The sequence below is a fragment of the Chiloscyllium plagiosum genome, chromosome 30, assembly GCF_004010195.1.
Source record: "Chiloscyllium plagiosum isolate BGI_BamShark_2017 chromosome 30, ASM401019v2, whole genome shotgun sequence".
NCBI lineage: Eukaryota > Metazoa > Chordata > Chondrichthyes > Orectolobiformes > Hemiscylliidae > Chiloscyllium > Chiloscyllium plagiosum.
In genome coordinates, this window is record NC_057739.1 from 23,231,672 (window position 1) to 23,250,818 (window position 19,147).

The 19,147-nt window shown below is 38.3% G+C and overlaps 2 protein-coding genes across 7 annotated transcripts in view; one reads left to right on the plus strand and one right to left on the minus strand.

Moving 5' to 3' along the window:
- Positions 1-1,084: 1,084 nt before the first annotated feature.
- LOC122564810 overlaps positions 1,085-19,147 on the minus strand; it is a 45,157-nt gene continuing 27,094 nt past the window's right edge. The window contains exons 1-8 of one of the 6 annotated variants that reach the window (XM_043720090.1): positions 14,066-14,222; positions 13,310-13,519; positions 11,768-11,900; positions 11,340-11,452; positions 9,340-9,439; positions 8,813-8,937; positions 6,930-7,166; positions 1,085-3,336 (exon numbers count right to left, since the gene is read on the minus strand). In XM_043720090.1, the coding sequence (XP_043576025.1) occupies positions 3,230-3,336; positions 6,930-7,166; positions 8,813-8,937; positions 9,340-9,439; positions 11,340-11,452; positions 11,768-11,900; positions 13,310-13,406 (912 nt within the window). In that variant the 5' untranslated portion in view covers positions 13,407-13,519; positions 14,066-14,222 and the 3' untranslated portion in view covers positions 1,085-3,229. The other 5 variants (XM_043720089.1, XM_043720087.1, XM_043720091.1 and 2 more) reach the window with 5 other exon arrangements.
- On the plus strand, positions 14,340-18,705 carry rpl28 (ribosomal protein L28). The gene is made up of 5 exons (XM_043720094.1): positions 14,340-14,422; positions 14,719-14,806; positions 15,320-15,443; positions 16,394-16,512; positions 18,558-18,705. The coding sequence occupies exons 2-5, from the start codon at positions 14,726-14,728 to the stop codon at positions 18,645-18,647; spliced, it is 414 nt and encodes a 137-aa protein (XP_043576029.1). The 5' UTR covers positions 14,340-14,422; positions 14,719-14,725; the 3' UTR covers positions 18,648-18,705.

A 19,147-nucleotide genomic window follows, 5' to 3' on the forward strand; every position in this document is an offset into this window, starting at 1 on the left:
TTATTAATTCTGGAGTATAGTTAAAAAGTACCATTGGAAAGGTCACTTTGTGAAAGTCTGTGTACCTAATCACCCATTGTGATTAGAATGTTCACTCGTCCATATTTTTAAATTATAAAGTACAGTACTGTGGAAGCAAATATATAGAATAATGGGGGAGCATTTTTGGACCAGTGACCATAGTTCTATTAATTTTAAAATTAGTTTTGGAGAGGGACAAAATTGGTCCATTGGTTCAAGGTCTAAATTGGGGCAAGGCAAATTTTGATGGAATTAGACAGGAACTTACAGGGGTTAATTGGAGTAGTTTGTTTGTGGGCAAAGGGACCTCTGGCAAGTCGGAAGCCTTTAGAAGTGAGATAGCCAGAGTTCAAGATCTACCTGAGTGTGAAGGCAAGATTGACAGGAATAGGGAACCCTGGATTACAAGAGATCTCGAGGCTTTGACCAGAATAAAGGAGGTATGGGTCAGGTACAGTCACTGGGATCAAGGGAATCCCTGGAGGTATATAGAGAGTAAGGAAGGAATTGGGAGGGCAAGAAAAGGGGCATGAGATAGCCTTGGCTTAGAAGATTAGGGTGAATCCAAATCTTTAGTTGTTCTTTTTCCTTTAATACACTTGAGAGTTAATAGCACTCCTCAAGAGGGTCTCTGTGTGTTTATCGTGGAGAAAGACATGAAGACTGGAGAAGTTAGTGGTTATATCTTGGGGACAGTCCATATCACAGTAGAGGAGGCGGTGAATCTATTAAAATGTATGAAGGTAGCTAAATCTCCTCGTCCTGACCAGATATATCCAAGAACTCTGCAGGAGACTAGAGAAGAAATTACAGGGGCCCTGGCTGATATTTTTGTATCATTGTGAGGTCCAAGATGATTGGAGAGTAAAACACTGACGTGTTCCATTCTGACAAAGGGTGACTGGACTCAAAACATTAACTCAGTTTTTCTCCTCTCAGTTTAACAAGTGGATTTTGTTCTCACAAAAACAAAGTCCTGATCTAGTTCTAAAACAGATTGTCTTTCAGACATAGAAACAAAGCGTGCTGGGAGACCACAATGACAACATAACTCATAAACACATTCACTTTCAGTATATTTTATATCTATTTAATACAGTTTGCACTGATTTACAATTATCTGAAATGTACAGTATGAACAACCACAATCCACTTCAATGCAAAATAACAAATGTAACTCATTTATAAGGAGAAAATGTTTCAACTACATGAGCAATTATGTTAATATTATTACTCTTCAAAACTTTGTCATGTATTAATTTAACCGCCACCATTAGTTTATTGCATTATTGCCTAAATGTCCCAATTTAAGCTAACAAGAGTTTCCAAAATGAAAGCAAAATACAATGGAGACTAGAAATCTGAAATAAAAACAGAATAACTCTCAGATCTGGCAGTATCTCTGAAGAGTGAAGGAGAGTTCTAAAGAAGTCATATTGGACTCAAAATGTTAACTCTTCCTCTCTCCATTGATGCTACCAGATCTATTGAGTTTCTCCAGCATTTTGGATTTTTTTTATTTCCAAAATACCACTTTTTGAACTAGAATTAACCTTTTAAAAGCTGGATTTATATTTTCATAAAGCAAAATTAATCACTTATCTCTAAATAGTGGAATTTAACTCATCCAATATTTTGAAACACTAAATTGATACTCATTTTCACAGCTGGAATATAATTTCAAAAGCAGGTCAAAATTTTCAGATGAATTCTGTATTTTATAATTTGTGATTGGATTTTTTCACAGCCTATATTTCAATGCTCAACATTATTTTTAAATTCAGTCAGTTTAAATTATTTTACAACCAAGAAAAGCAAACAAATCCACAGCTAGTTGATTTGGTCACTTCAGTCAAAGGGAAATATTGCACTCAAAAACACAATGAATTTAACTTGAACATAAATAACTTTTTCTATCTGTCAGTTGAGCTATTGGATCGATAGTCTACCGTATTGATATTTCCGGTCTATTACAAGAAAAGTGATAAGGAACTACTTTAAAAATGTTAATTCCTCATTTGATATTCAGTTTCAGAATAACACATTCAATTAACAGTATAATTAGTTATTCTCCATATACCAAGTATATAACCTGCATTAAGAAACTGTGTCATTGTTTATTTAGAACATTATTAGAATTTGACATGGACAAGCTGTCTCCTCCTCTTCCCACTTTACACCAAGAAGCAGTCAATGACACTCCAAAGATTAAATGAATGATATGAAATAATCTAGAACACTTGAAACAATCTGGACTTTAATTGCTACCGTGTTCTTACTTGCAAGGACTACGTGGGCTAGAAACACCCGAAGCAAAGAAAAATAAAGATGAAATACCCCCCAAGACTGGAACAATATCAGCCTCGAGAAAGTATACTTTCCAGCTTCCCTTACTCAACTTTCCACGAACTAGCATTGATCCACCTACCTTTTATACAAATACCTGGTGTTAACCACATTATGCATGTGGTAACAATAAATTTAAATTTAAAATGTCTCCTGTATTACATTTTTAAAAATCTAGGATCACTGAAGTGTCAGTCAAATTTCATGCTTCTGGTAATTTTTGACTGATTAGAACGTAATAATATCTCTATACCCAATTTGAAAGCAAAAGTTGAAGAACTGTTTCAAAGGATAAGAATCCCTTGGATTTTCTTTTAATGTACATTTTATCTTACTGTATAGGGATTAATCTTTTTGAGAAAATGGAGTATGATGCCCAATCAAAGGTGCAGCCATGAAGTTAAGTACTCTTGTTTTCTGTATAGCTTTCTTGTAATTCCAATACATTAGATTAAAAGATTCCATTATTTTGTAAATGTTGTTATATTATTAATTTATAAACAAAAATTATACCAATTGTCTTTCAGAAGCAATATAGTCACTCTGCCTCTGATCATTAAATAGTAAAATGTTTGTTTATGGGGAAAACAAACCTATGAGGTCACTTTACTGGTACTGCATACTATGGAAATCCATGGCATCACTGTAGATAAAGAAAAATACTTTGCAGTTTAAAAACAACTTCTCGCACTAGAAATGCAGACAGTTGAAAGCTCTTCACTATTCAATCAGTTTATATGCCATAATTCTGTTATTTGCTAATCTCTCAAATTATTCATCATTCAAAATAAAGCATAGAAATTGAGACTGTGATTGTAATATCTAAATAATTACAGGATTTACTAAATTTCTAACAATATTTTCAGTCATCTTCAAGTGCTGAAGCTGCAGTTTTAATCTTCTCATTTAACTCTTCTGGTGATTTCAGCAGTTCGGTTAAGTGGTTATGTGGAATCTCAAGCAACATTCCTTAAAAAAAATTGCAAAAGTATTAATGCCATTAACAAAGGCTACGTGTTCTAATGAAATCATTAAAATACTAATTTGATGGCCCGATTCCAAAGTACTGTAAATTCCAAAGATTTACCATCAGAAAAAGGTAAATATCCAGGGTATTTTATCACATATTTACAACACATGCATAACACCAGAGAAACATGTATTAGTTTTTTGTAAACAAAGTCACAGATTTTACTGCTGCTGAGGGTAAGCACTTTAGTGATCCCATCAACTAAGACAGTTTAAAGTCATTTGTACTTGTGCAGTTCCTTTGTATGCTGCTGAAGCTAACAATTTCTGTGCTATTTATCAAGGGGCTGTTTTCCCTGAAACATTGGAAGTTGAGGGGTGAACTTACTTATAGACGTTTATAAAATCATGAGGGGCATGGATAGGGTAAATAGACAAAGTCTTTTACCTGGGGTGGGGGAGTCCAGAACTAGAGGGTATGGGTTTATGGTGACAGAGGAAACATTTAAAAGGGACCTAAGGGGCGACGTTTTCACACACAGGGTGGTGCATATATGGAATGAGCTGCCAGAGGAAGTGGTGGGCCTGGTACAATTACAGCATTTAAAAGTCATCTGGATGGGTATATGATTAGAAAGAATTTAGAGGAATATGGGCCAACTGCTGGCAAATGGGACTATCTGGTGGGCATGGACGGGTTGGACCGAAGGGTCTGTTTCCATGCTGTACATCTCTATGACTCTAAGTGGTGGACTTTTCTGTTTTCATAGTGGCATAAGCAGATAAATATGTTTTCACTAGTACCTACATGACTGTAAAGTCAGCAAGAAAGAGTTGTTTGTAGCCAACCACCAACCTAAGGTGCTGCTTTTCTTTAGTAACTTAACGTTTTGAGATTTTTGACTATTTGAACCAGGAAGAATTTCCTAAACAAAAAAATAATCATTCATATTAAGCTAAGAAACTCACAATAGGACTGCAGCACAAACTTCTGGGAATGTGATTACGACAAAGCCTATATCCAGAATGGAGCTTCTATTTATTAAATCAGTCCATGAAAGTGGATGTGCTAAGACATGCAATGAAGAAGATTTTTCAATGTCTTCAGTACCAAGCTATTTACAACCCAGGTATTATATTATCATATCAGACTCAAAACATTCACTGTTTTCAAAGTTTGTGCGAAGATTTGTAGCTCGGGTGCTCGTTGTTGTGGTTCTGTTCGCCGAGCTGGAAGTTTTTGTTGCAAACGTTTCGTCCCCTGGCTAGGCGACATCATCAGTGCTGGGTACCCAATATACCAACCACGACAGCGGACAGCTGAAACTGACAACCAGAAGCGGCAGGGACAGACCACTATTGGATGAATGCCATGCCTCTAGGAATTCCCTGGCTGTTCTCTGTCTGGCTTGCCCTATGATTAGTCTGTTGAGCATGCCCTAGGATTCATAACGGCACACAAACCAACAGCCACGCTCAGACAACAACTCACCAGAACGAAGGACCCAATACCCAACATGAGCAAAACTAATGTAGTGTACAAAATACCATGCAAGGACTGCACAAAACACTATATAGGACAAACAGGAAGACAGCTAACAATCCGCATACATGAACATCAACTAGCCACGAAACGACACGACCAGCTATCCTTAGTAGCCACACACGCAGACAACAAGCAACATGAATTCGACTGGGACAACACTACTATCATAGGGCAAGCCAGACAGAGAACGGCCAGGGAATTCCTAGAGGCATAGCATTCATCCACAAACTCCATCAACAAACACATCGACCTGGACCCAATATACCAACCACTACAGCGGACAGCTGAAACTGACAACCGGAAGCGGCGGGGACAGACCACTATAAACACCGGAGGAAACATCAAAGAAGCGCTTCGCAGGAGGCTCCCAAGCACTGATGATGTTGCCTAGCCAGGGGACGAAACGTTTGCAACAAAAACTTCCAGATCGGCAAACAGAACCACAACATTCACTCTGTTTCTCTCTTTACAGATGCTATCAGACCTGCTAAGATTATTCAGCATTTTCTGCATTTATATCATTAATATGGTTGGGAGTTGGTTTCAAGATCACATTCACAGCATCAAGAAGATTATCAAAGTCCATATCCAGAACATTGCCCTAACTTGTTTCTGCCTCTATTTGCTGCTGAAATGTTCAGGCAAACAGTTATTCCTTCTAAATGCAACCAGCATTCCCTCTACACTGCACAGTCACGCAACAACTGGGAGGTTACATGCACGCCAATTGGTGTGCTGATGCGCTGACTTCTGCTTAAGGAAGCCACTGTCATTCACAGAGGTCTGTGTTCCAGATTACACCAAGACATCAACCGCCCATAACCCACTGACCCACACTACAGCAGCTTGATAAGCAATGCCATAACTTCAGAATACTCATTCTAGTTTCAAATGTCTCAACGGTCAGTGTTAGAAATGCACGACCCTTCATACAGAACAGCTCGAGATTTAGATTGGTGATGCTCATTGGATTTTGTATTTAAGAGATGGGTTCTACCCAAGTGGAAAGTTAAGTTTTGGTCAGGGAATAGGTCCAGATGGGGAAGGTGGAAACTGGTGTTTGTGCTAAACTATAAAATCAGAATTAAACTTTATAAATCTCTGAATGTCCTTTGCTGCCTAATGCAAAACATGGACGCTTTTAAACACCAGTACGATATCTCGTGATATCACTTGCCTCATCAGCATCTATGATTTGAACTGTCCTATCATTCATAGCTGTGCCTTCATCTGTCAAGGTTACAACCCAAGGAATTTCCTTCTTTTATCATTCAGCAACTCCACTTCTCTTCCTGCCTATAAAATGCTCATTAAATCTGACTATTTCATAAGCTTTTATTGATCCATCCTATTATTTCCTGTGTGGCTCGGTGTCAAATCACCTAAGACGTGCCTTAGGATCTTTATTGTTTTACAGACACTGAAAACATTGTTGTTGCTGCTGTTAACTTCAAATCAGGAACAATTAGTTACCAGGAATCACCCAACACTCGTGTTCAGTGAACCACACTATAGCAGCTTGCTAAGAAATGCAATAATTTCAGAATCCTCATTTCAAATGTCAGACGTCTTAATTGTCAGTGTTTAGAAATGCAGGATCCTTCATGCAGAACAGCTCTAGAGGACAAAAGTAGTTGGTTAAATTGGCAGCTCAACAGACTAATCACCAGCCAGAAAACTGAGTGGTTCAGTAGTCCAGCCTTTGGGTTCCTGTCCAGTGAAGAAAGCATGACCAATCTGTAGAAATCGAATACAGAACTCAACACACAGAACAAGAAATCCCTGCTTCAGTTTAGTGCCAATTAGTTTGTCAAATTTTAAAGTATTTTGGTAATGACCAGATAATCTGTTAGTCATGTTGGGTGAGGGGTAAATATTGGCTAGGACTGAAGGGAAAATTCCCCTGCTCATCCTCCCAAAGGAACAGGCATAGCTTCAGTTTAGGGTCTCAGTCCAGCACTCCATCAAAACTGCAACAGAATGTCAAAGATATCCAAAACAAAGAAAAGTAGTATAGAGAATATAACACTATAAATAATACACATACCTGTTATCCTGCTTGCATGTTCACTGTATTTTGTTTTGTTGATATAACAATATAATTCTTCCCCTAACTGTTCAGTTTCACTGTCCAGGTCACTTCCATCTTCACTGTTGACCAATTCCGGAATCTGAGTAGCTGACTGCGAGAGAACTGCCTGTGCTTTTTGAACAGCAGCATGTAATGCTAATCTGTCAGTTAGCAGCACCTGAATGGCTGAAGGTTCTAGTTCCAGTAGCATTCCTAAAACCAGAAAAGGCATGATGTTCCTTGTCACATTAGAACCATTTAATGTAGAGAATTTAGAAGATGTAAACTGTAAAATAGCAAATAGCATCCCAATATTAATGGGATAGCTGCAACATAGCTGCAACAAAGTACTCTAAAAATATTTTGCAGAGCCAAAGACAGGTAGTATGTAACTTAAAATGAAAATCAAAGCTGACAATCAAACTTCAACTATCTAAAATCTACTGTCAGCCTCCAATAACATTTCCTATAGGCTCTTTTTGTTCCAACATCAAGAACATTGCCAAATAATTAAGTCCAGTTACACTACATCTGTGCTTCACTAATTTTCATTTAAAGCTGTTTGTTACAAAAAATGTTTTAAAATATTTTCCATTCAAATACACAATGTTAGCATTTCCTATAATTAATTTTCATATCATTGTCATGTTTTCATATCATAATTTTGATTAGTTTTACAATCTAAAGAAGTCACAATTTATGCAAAAGCACTAGCTATGTGCCTCATTTAGTCAGGTATTGATGTTTCTTTGAAACAATGTTATCTCAAACTATGTCCGATTTATTATTGATATGCCAACTAGACAACACAGAGGAATGTCAATTATCCGAAGAACATGGGCAGGAGAGTATTTCGGTCCGGTTAATTGAATGCTAGATAATGGAATGCCAGATAACAGTTAGCCAAGCATCAGGAGCAATCTTGTTCGGATAATCCAAAATTCAATTAATCAAATGCCGGATAATCAAGGTTCCTCTGTACCATGATATTCAGCACTGGCCAAATCATACAGACCAAAAGCATAAATATCAGGGTGATTGTACTGTTTATGTTCTGCCACAGACACAGCACAATCCTACTTAGTAAGTACAATTATAAAGCAAGTTATAGATATCTGGGGTGCAGCATTGTCTTAACAATCTTGTTTCCACTATGAATTCCTTAAATTTAACACCAAAAAATTCCTCCAGAATCCTAGGTGTCATCATACTGCAATTCTCATAGCTGAACAAATGTGCTGGGGAGATTTTCACAATACAAAAACCAATTTGTCAAAGTCAGTAAATTTGTTACTTTAAAACATCTCAAATCGAGGTCTTGATCACTTACTGTTCAGGATACCAGATGGACCTATTTTAAAAACCAGTTCACACCAAAGTTCCAAGTGTTACTTTCAAGTTCCCATCTAGTGAGTTATCAACTTAACCCACAGACTGTGTAGAGGTTGTCATGTTGTGACCCTAATGGAAGAGATAAAAGTGTTGTGGGCCTATCTACGACAAAAGATACGAGTGAATTGTAGGTTAAATTTTCTAATGTGTTGCCCTCTCTCAAGTCATTACCATCTTTCAAACACCTAAAAGCCAAATTGAACTGACCAAGAATAACAATATTGGAAAGTAACGTTATTTACAAAAGGTAGGATTTGATTTTAAGAAGTGACATTAATAATTCCTAATCTGGGTGAAAAATTCATGATTGATTAAAAAATAAGATTTCAAGTTTCTATAACTCCTGGCAATGACAGCCTGTTCATTTTGGAGATGCCAACCATTAGGATTGGTTTCCTGTTGCCCAACAGATTTGTCATTTCTCAAAAATTGATTCACATCTTCAAAGAATTCAAGATTCTCCTCACCAGTGATGTAAGCACAGTTCTGTGGATCGATTTTTTCTACCTGTTCAAAAATCTTCTCTCCCAGGTTCTCTTTCACATCATCAAAATCTGAATTGTTGGACATCTTCCTCTCATTAGGCATTTTTCTAATTTAAAAAAAAGTGAAAAGCTTTGACCTTCTGAATGAAGGTACCTACAGCATTTGTGCAAGATATTTGTCAAAGTCTCTTCATATTAACAAGCCCATTTTATGTTATAAAATATTTATACTGTGGTCCATTTCTTTAACTACTCTTATGTACCAACAATTCCAAGCATTTGAAAAGCAAACTTTAGCTTCAGACCCTTGCTAACTATTAGCTCAAATAATTTATTACTTCTCTTCCTAAATTGGCAACTCATGTGGCAGTCAGTTTCTTTCTGTCATTTTATATGGGAACATGCAATTGATTCATCAACACTTGAATTTTGTCAATTGCTAAACTGAAAGCCATTGTGTAAAAGTATTCTAAACATTTTTTGCACTTAAATAAATCACGCATACGTACAGCTCCAGTGCTTCTTGTGCAATGTGAATCTTTTGTTCCAACATATCCAAGTCATTGACCAGTTTCTTTACTTCCTTACGGCCCATTTCCAGTAACATACCTGGTTAGGCACAAGAAAAACCAGCATGCAGTATAATTAGAGGTATTTCAATTTGTATTTAACCATCCTATTCAACTGCTTTTGCAACCATCTCCCTATAAAAAGGATGTATCAAAGTATATATTTACTCTATTCAAAATTGCATATTATAATTCCACTTTCATTCATGAAGGTGACAAAGTTATGTTAAAAATATGAGCTTCTAACTATTCCTTAACATCTACCTCATTTTAGTAGTCTGTCAATGCTAGTGTTGAATAGATTTGTTCCCTGATAACATAATCTTTGAGAATTTGGTTGATCCCTTCACCAGAAAAGTTGTTCAAACATGATTGTTTAACAAATTAATTATTATCTTTCTTAATATCTCTTCTTCTTGAAAGAGTTTTGTTAGTGTTCATCATTTGTTATTTATTTTTATGTTTGGACAACTTTTTTTCCCAAAGAGTTAATCTCTTTTCTTATTCAGAATTACTGGATCATTGAAAGAAAATTTATACAAATGTTAATTTTGAAAGATGAGATGTAAACAGTATTTCAATGGAAATAGAATCAATTCAGTAACCAGAGATTGGATGTTACTAAATAATATTTATACCACCAGGCTATATCACAATCCTTTTGGAAGAAGGGTGATGAGTTTAATACTGGCTAAGATATCAATGGTAGCATTCTTACCCTGAGTCAGAAAGTTGTGGATTCAAGGCCCTCACTTGGAGGTGATTCAGATGAGTCATTAAACTGGAGTTCTGTCTGCACTCTCAGACACACTTAGAAATCTTAAGGTATTTAAGTCATGAAGGAACTCTTCCAATGTCTTCTTCAATATTTTATCCTTAAATCAAAGGCTACTTATTCACATCTAATTTCTCTGTATGCTAGGCTTTCCTACACCAAAAAGGTGATTCCATAGTACTTTGAGATGTCCTGCGGTTGTGAAAGTCATGACAAGAAAAAACTTGTGTTTATAAAGTTACAAACTGAATGGTTCTTAAATCATGCTGATGTCCAAGCAAAGACTTGCAAATAATGTCATATTTTGCTGAAAATTGGAGTGCAGTAAGTATTCATAAACTGCTAACTTTAACATCAGTATCTCATAAAATCAAGACAATTTGCTTTTGCTTCATGGTCCAATTTGATCTTCAGTAAGGAAGGCTAGAATAACTAAATCCCCAATAACTTCAAACGTTATGAAAGTGACGAACAAGAAAGTGACACTGGTCCATTTGGCCTGAGCAGTATACTGCCAGTCTAACAGACCTGCATTTATATAGCATCTTTCACAACCTCAAGATGTCTCATAGCTCTTCATTGTCAGAAAATGATTTACACGTTGGTCACTTTTGTAATGTAGAAAGACAAGCCAACTGCAGACAAAAACTCTCACAAATAGAAAACTCACATAAATAAATGACAACGGCCAGATCTTTTGCTTTTCTGGTGTTGGGTAAAAGGTAAATATTCATCAAGACATTGGGGAGAATTCCCCTCCTCGTCTTCAAAACAGTGCCACAGGATCTTTTACATCAATCTGGAACAGCAGGCAGGACCTCTGTTAAGTGTCTCACCCGAAGACCAGGACCTCTGACAGTGCAGCACACTCACGTTTGAGTGTCAGTCTAGGTTTCTGAAAACAAGTCTCTGCAGTGGGGCTTGAAGGCTCAACTCAGAGAAAAGTGCTGGCAACTGAACTACTGTGGAGAACATTTCCTATACATGTCTTTGCCACAGTGAGAAACCATCACTGCTAAATTCCAGAACAAAGTGTGAGCTGAAATCGTGTCATGGACTGATGTTAACCTCTAATTGTGTGCAAAGGTAAATCTCAACAAAGTTATGACTTCACCAATAAAAATGTTTCTAAAGATGGCAATCTTTCAAGATGACACTAACGTACCTGTTATTTTTTCACTGTGTCCAGTATTATGAATGTCCACGAGGTCATACAGTTGATCACCTAATGAATCAGTGGAATCAGAATCTGTATCATCTTGCTCGCCTCTAAGAAGACTGGAAGTCAAACATCAAAATTAACACTAGTACGGACAGAAAACATTTGCCATTTTGAGCTTAATGGGCTACATTAAATTTAAGATTACACAAATTCTAATTTTTTAAAAAAAGTCATTCCAGCATTGAACAGTACCCCCAACCTGGCAGCCAGAAAAAGGATATTGCTATAAATCTATCTCACACTCTGACATTAAAATAATATTCAAAAGGTTACCAAGGTCTATTAAAGCTGAAATAAGTGTGTTGTCTAATTCAGTTTACAATGAAAATAATTAAAAGTAATGCTATACTGTGACCAAAATGTTCACATGCCATTTATTTATGCTTTGACATTTCTCTGTAGAATTCTGGAGTGTGTTGAATGCTTTTTGAAGTCCAGCAGACAGTAACTTGTCATCCTGTATCATCTGATCCAGCACAGGAACTGGGAGCTCCAGGAGCATTCCTGTAGGAGGCTCAAAACAAAGACTGTTGTGCTTTTTAAGTAAAATACATCCATAATTATTGCATTTTCGTGCAGTTAAATTAGATATTTACAGCTGTCAGTTCAATTTAGTTTGATAATCATATATTACTCATAAGATTAATAGTACAGTACTTTGTTTTACATTGAACAGGAATTTTCCAAGACGATAATTAAATGATTAAAATTGTGAAATGAATCGGTTATAAATTTCACACAAATCTGACAGTTATTTTGCTCATTTTCTGAACCTCTTTTGACTGACTCTTCAAATCCCTTAGTCCTAAGCATTTAATTATCTTTTGACTAATGTTATACTATTCATTTCAATGGCCTCTCACAATAACATTTGTAAAGTGAACCAAACATCTTTTCATTCCAACTTCCTCATTTTTAACATGGTCCTTGTACATTAGTCCTCTGTCCGAGTGGCTAAGTACTTGAATCAATTTGTTTAAACCTCTACATAATTTTAAAACTAAAGACAACTTCAGAATTTTCCTTCTAAAACAAAAACTAGGGATGTATTCCCTGGAATTCAGAAGATTAGAAGGGTTCGCTTAATCAAAATGTTAAAGGTATTAGAAGAAAGAAAGAACCTATCTTGCTAGTTTGGGCATTTATGTGTCGAGGATAGTCTAAACTTAGAACGAGAGCTTTCAAGACTGAAATTAGGAAACACTTGTGTATGCAAAATGTGGTATAAATTTAGAACTTCTTTCCACTATGGCAACGATGCTAGATTAACCGATATCTTTCAATCTGAAATTATTTAATCTTTGTTACCAATTTCCTACCTTTCCATCAAATTTATATTTCCAATAATGATCATACTGGCCCCTGTCATCTCAAGAGCTATGATTTAGTAACGCTGTTCGCAACTATATAATTATTTGATTTTTAATCTGTCATCTGACAATATAACATGCCATGATATTTTTTAAATTCTAATAGCTAATTGATTTATCTACATAGCCACTGGAAATTTCCCATAAGTTATATTTAGTCTTCTGATTTCATTCTAATCACTTTACTTACATGAATATACATAGCTTACCTACTAACCGTCATCTAAAAATAAAAAATTATTCTGATTCCTTTCCTGCTGTTAATGGCACCACTCAAAAACTTTAACATTTTGCATATGATATGTCATTTCTCTAAACTATACTCAGGATCCCCAGAGCCTATGCAATAGCCCAGTATAAAAATAGAGAAGTGTGGCGCTGGAATTTCTGATGAAGGGCTTATGCCCGAAACGTAGATTCTCCTGCTCCTCGGATGCTGCCTGGCCTGCTGTGCTTTTCCAGCACCACACTTTTTGACTCTGATCTCCAGCATCTGCAGTCCTCTCTTTCTACTAGTCCAGTATAGGAGTAAAACAACCGTACCTGTAAGTTTTATAGCCATTTTGGGATATCGTGGGAAGATGGCATTATAAAGCCTTTCACCTAGTGTATTCTGCTGCTCCAAATATTGGTCCTCCATTTAAATCATTTCAAATACAAGCTAAGAAAACCAGAGTGTGAAGTTCGCCATCCGAGTGGTCCTGTCCTGCGTTGTGGAAATTTGTTATAGATGCCTTCTTCGATTTCAGAGTGCTGTCACAAAAACATTATCAAATTATTAATTCCATCTCATCTGAAACAACTGGAAACAGATTATTTGCTCATTGATCTCACCACTGATTGATAGACCGTTACATTTGCTGCTATGTTTCCCTTGATAACAATCACTGAACTTACAGCTTGTGGGGAAAGCACAGAAAGGTTGGGGATTCTCAGCAGGTATCAGGGGGTGGGAGAAAGACAAACTCCCAGCTCCTGAATGTTTGTGATGGAGACAAGCTGCAATAACTCCGTCATATCAATGACACACATTGCCTTTTCCCTTTTTTAAATATGCAAATTCGAAGAACCGTTTCTAATCCTGTTTTATTAAAGAAGTCCGAAAAGAATGTGGATACCCACCGCACGATCACAAACACTTTCACCGCCACTCAGCCATTACAACAACAACTGCAACTAGGCAGCGTCGCCCACTGATTACATCAACCGCCCCAGTCGCCGACTGATTACATCAACCACCCTCCGTCGCCTGCTGATTGCATCACCTACCTCACGTCGCCCGCTGATTGCATCACCGACCTCACGTTGCCCGCTGAATACGTCACCCGCCTGTGCGTCCTCCCGTCAGCGACCGGCGGATCACCTCCATCCCCTTTTCCACCCCAACCCGAACATGGCGGAGGATTCAAACTAGTTCCATACAATACACCCAAAGTGAGGAACACCTTCTTACGGCCACAGATCTAACAGAGAATCCAGATTCTAAAGGAAATAAAGCAGGTGTAATATATTGCTGGGGCTGGGGGATGGTGCACGGAGGTGTTCGTGGTGGGTGAATGCCGGAAGTAGTCCCGGTGTGGCGGAGGGCGGTGGTGTGATAAGGCAGCGCGAGGGCCGGACTCGTTCTTTCTGCGGACGGCGGCGGCGAGACAAGAGGTTCGTGAGGGAGAGGGTTCATGGGGGAGCGGCTGGGGAGGGAGCCCCGGGGGTGGGGAGGGAGCGGGGCCTGGGTCCCGCGCGGTGTAGCTGGGGCCCGGGGCCTGGATTTTCGGAGCCGGCTGCTCCCGGACAGGCCGCACTTGAAGCCTCGATTGTGGGCCCCTGCTGCATGTGGCCGCCTCCGGGGGGAACCCGGGCCCTGGGTCTGTTCTGTCGCCGGGGGCCGGGGCCGGTGACCGGGATCGGCTGGGTCTTCCCGTGTGTGTGACCATCCCGTGTGTGTCTGTGTGCAGGGGGGAGATGTCGGCTCACCTTCAGTGGATGATCGTCCGGAACTGCTCCAGTTTCCTGATCAAAAGGAACCATCAGGTCTACAGCACCGTGAGTATTTACAATTAAATTACAAACCGCCTGAGGTTTAAAACAACAGTGCTGGTTATAATCCAACAGGGATTGATTGCCCTTAAGTGTGTGCCCTTAGAAAATGAAGTGCTTGTAGTTGTGCATCTTCAGTTATTTAAGACGAGTTACTCATTGTTGATCACTTGGATGGTTACGTGAATCCCACTTGATCCCTGTGGCTCTGCAATTTGGTTTCCTTCTAACATCCGTCAATTTCAGTAATTGCTTCAGCCCAGAGCACCCTTATTGTAGTGATTCAAACTCATTGCCACTTGCTGCATAATGATTGTTTGCATTTACCTGTATCCTTTCATGGGGTCTTTAATCTGTTCCCTGGTCTGTGTAGTTCCATGCATTGTTCATGATCTTACAGGGCACCATGAATTGGTGCCTGGATTTATGATCATTTGTTTACATAAATGCAGAGTAGCATTGAAGTGTTTTTTTCACTTTTTTCTAAACCTTTGACTCTGTCCTGTTCCTACAACATAGGAGTCCAACAATCTGAAATCCAGAAACTCCTTCCGTTACAATGGACTTATTCACCGCAGAACTGTGGGTGTAGAGCCTGCAGCTGATGGGAAAGGAGTGGTGGTTGTCCTCAAAAAGCGAGCAGGTAAATGCCTTGAGCCTTCTCTTTTTGGATTGTACAGTTGCAACTCATGGTGAATTCAAATAACCGGATACTTATTAAAGATCACACAACACACAATAGATGTCCTGATGAAGGTTCAGTGCTCCAAAAGCTGGTGCTTCCAGATAAACCTGGTGTTGTGATTTTTAACTTTATCCACCCCAGTCCAATACTGGCTCCTCTACATCATAATCAGATATGCTCATTCAGCCTAATTTGCTGCCATTGTACATGGTTGGTTGGAATTTCACCATTTCTTTGTCTTACCCTACTATCTAGTTACTGTAGCACATTGATCTGATGCATGGACTAAAAAGATTACTGTTCTGTTCTTCAGATTGTTTTTGTACTCTAGGTGCCTGTCAGATTATTGTTGAACTTCCTGTCTTTTCCTATCAGATTCACATTCTTTCTTTTGCTCATGAGTCTTGTATTTAAGTCCACAAATGGTACAAGCAGGAGTAGCTCATTTGCTCCACTCATCCACTCTCCTGTGTTTCCGTGTAACTCTTGATTCCCCTGCTGATCGAAGATCTAGCGTTATTTTAAATATATACAAGAATTCATCCCCTCACTGCTCTCTGTGGCAAGGAGTTCCAACAACACTCAACCCTCAAAACAGATTCCTCATCTCAGTCTTAATTTGGTGCCCCTTAATTCTGAGAATATGTCCTTCGGTCCAAAACTCTTCCATGATGGAAACATCCTCTCAGCATTTACCCTGTCAAGCCATTTAATAGTCCTATATATTTCAATGAGTTCCTCTCTCGTTCATCTAAACTGGTGAGTAGAGGTCTAACCTGTTTATCTTTGTCGTAAGAAATCCCTCATTACCGAGGTACCTAAGTAAGATTGTCTGATATGTGGTCTTCTGCATACTGCGTTTGACACATCATTTCACATTGTTTTCTCTTTGGCTTTGGTCTATTTAGGTCAACGCAAGCCAGCAACATCCTATGAAAAGATCACCATCAACAAGAATAGCCGCGCTACCCTAAATAGTTTGCGACACATCATCCGCAAGAACAAGTACCGAAAGGACCTACGTATGGTATGAAAAGATTGGTATTTTCTGCTGTATCAACTGTTTGGTTTCTGCCCCTAATCACGCAATTTTGATTCCACTTAATGCAGGAACTGGTTAGTGTTTTCCTGTCTGACCTTCTTGCAGCTGAAAATATTATCTTTATGCTGTATTACAGTTTCAGGTGCAACCTTTGTTGCCATGCCATAGTAGCTAATGGCTGTATTGTCAACTAGCCATTTTCTGGCCGGAGTTCATTAGGTGTAGATCAGCTGACATAAGACAAACCAATTGGGAAGTGGTGTATTTTTTGTAACTGAGAACTTTTTCAATAAGCCCCCTTCTTGAATTCATTTTTTTTAATTGAGAACAGTGAATCTTAGTGTTTAAATTTCAGAAAATCTTAGCAATATGTAGATTTGTAGCTCAGCTTGAGGTTCTGGATGTAAGTTTGCTCACAGAGCTGGAAGGTTTGTTTTCAGGTAACGTCATCAGTCAGCCTCCTGCGAAACCTGGTGGTATTTCCCACTTTCTATTTGTGTTTAGGTTTCGATGTCATTTCCAGTTCTTTTCCTCAGAGGATGGTAGATGGGGTCCAAATCGATATAGTTATTGATAGAGTTCAGTTGAAATACCATGCTTCAAGGAATTCTCGTGTGTGTGTCTCTGTTTAGCTTGTCCTAGGATGGATGTATTGTCGCAGTCGAAGTGGTGTCCTCCTTCGTCTGTATATAAGAATACTAGTGATGATGGGTCGTTATCTTTTTAAAGCTAGTTGGTATTCATGGTGACTAGTTAAAAAAATCTGTTCTGGAACACGAATGGGCAGTTTAACTCCACAGTTCTGTCTTAATTTTAATTGCCCAGCTTATTTTCAGTTGTTTGCTCTTTTCCTCCAACCGTGTAACTTATAAATGAATTTCAACAATGGATTAAAGAATTTCTAGTCACAAACTAAGTACTTTGCAGAGATGTTTTCTCAGCTCTCATCTTTAGCATAGGGTTTTGGAAAAGATGGTGATGCTTAAAAATCTATTAGAAATATTTGAGGATGAAACTAATAGAATAGGTAAGAGAGCCAGTGGATTTTCAGAAAGCGTTTTGAAGTTCTGCACTAGGTTTGTAGAGAAAGTTAAAGTATGTGGTAACAGGTTGTCATGGATTGATAATTGTTTGACAGACAAGAAGCAGTGGGAATATAAATGTTTTTCTGCCTGGTTAGCAGACAGTGACTAGTGGGGGTATTGCAACTATCAATGCTTGAGCCCCATGTGTTCATGATATGTGACCTGGGTGAAGGAATCAAATTTTTAGACAACACTATGTGGGAATGAGTGTTCAGATGATGCAATGATTTAGAGAAGTTGAGTGGGTAACCGCATGGCAGATGTCATGGAACATCGCTAAATGTGAAGTTATGCACTTCAGTGTAAAATAAAAACCATTATTGAAATGGTGGTACATTGGAAAGTGTGTGTGTACAATGGGATCTGGATGTCTTTCTCCCCAACTGGGCCCTTTTTTTTAAAAAAGAGTTTAGAAGATGAGAGGAGGTCTAATTGAAATGCGTTGCATTCTAATTAGGCTGGGCAGAATAGGTACAGATAGGGTGTTTCTCTGGTTGGGGAATCTAGAACCAGGGGTCACCGTTTCAATATGCAGGGTAAGTCATTTAGGATTGAAAGTAAAAAAAAACATTCTCCGAACCTGTGGAATTCTCTACCTCCAGAAGATCATGGAGGCCAAGTCACTGATGTATTCAAGAAAGATACATTTTTAGATTTTAAGTGTCAAGACGCATTGAGACAGAGGATCAGTCACAACAATGTTGAATGGAGAGTGGAGTTTGAGTTGAATGGCCTATACTCCTAGTTTCTGTGATTGCTTCAATTTTAAATTTATGACCCCTCTCTGATTACCCAGTGTTCCGTTTCAGCCTTTCATATCTATTCATAATTCCGTTGACTGGTACTTGGGCTGTTCCTGTAGATCTGTGACAATCCTGTCCTGAAAGTTTTAATAGTACAGTTTATTGAAACTAAGTTAACTTGCTCATTTCTGTTTTTCTTTAGGCTGCACTTCGACGTGCTAGTGCCATTCTGAAGAGCCAGAAACCAGTTGTTGTCAAGAAGAAGCGCACTCGGGCTACCAAGAGTGCATAAACTTGTAAAAGTTGGCACATGTTTTATGATTAAAATAAAGGAGGATCTTGAGGATCTAGTTCTGTGTAGTTTTGAACTATACTGTTTATTCATAAGAGTAGTGCCATGTTCCTAGAAACGTTTAAAGTTCCCTTGTTGGATGTGTTTGCTGGCAAGGTCAGCGTTTACTGTCTGTCCCAAATTGAGAGAATGGTATTTGGGTGTCACCTTTGAAAGTACTCCCTGGCTTGTTGGACAATTTTGGCAGTTGAAAGTAAGTAATATTACAGTTAGTGTGGAGTGGCCAGGCTGGGTAAAGACACCAATTCACCTTCCCCATTGAATGAGTGAAGCAACTATGTCCAAATCATTAGTTCAGTCCTCTGAATTATCAAAATGACCTACACTGGATTGAGAAAGAAAGGTCAAACACTTAATTAAGAATTTTCTTGTTGGAAGACCAAGCTTAATCCTTATTTGTCGAAAAAATAGATGTAGTGTTCTGATTTTCTGATATAACA

Bases quoted from the DNA above. Each gene is read 5' to 3' on its own strand.
- rpl28 (XM_043720094.1), top strand. From the start codon at position 14,726: ATGTCGGCTCACCTTCAGTGGATGATCGTCCGGAACTGCTCCAGTTTC. The intron at 14,807-15,319 runs GTGAGTATTTAC...CCTACAACATAG, and splicing joins ACCATCAGGTCTACAGCACC to GAGTCCAACAATCTGAAATC. The intron at 15,444-16,393 runs GTAAATGCCTTG...TGGTCTATTTAG, and splicing joins TGTCCTCAAAAAGCGAGCAG to GTCAACGCAAGCCAGCAACA.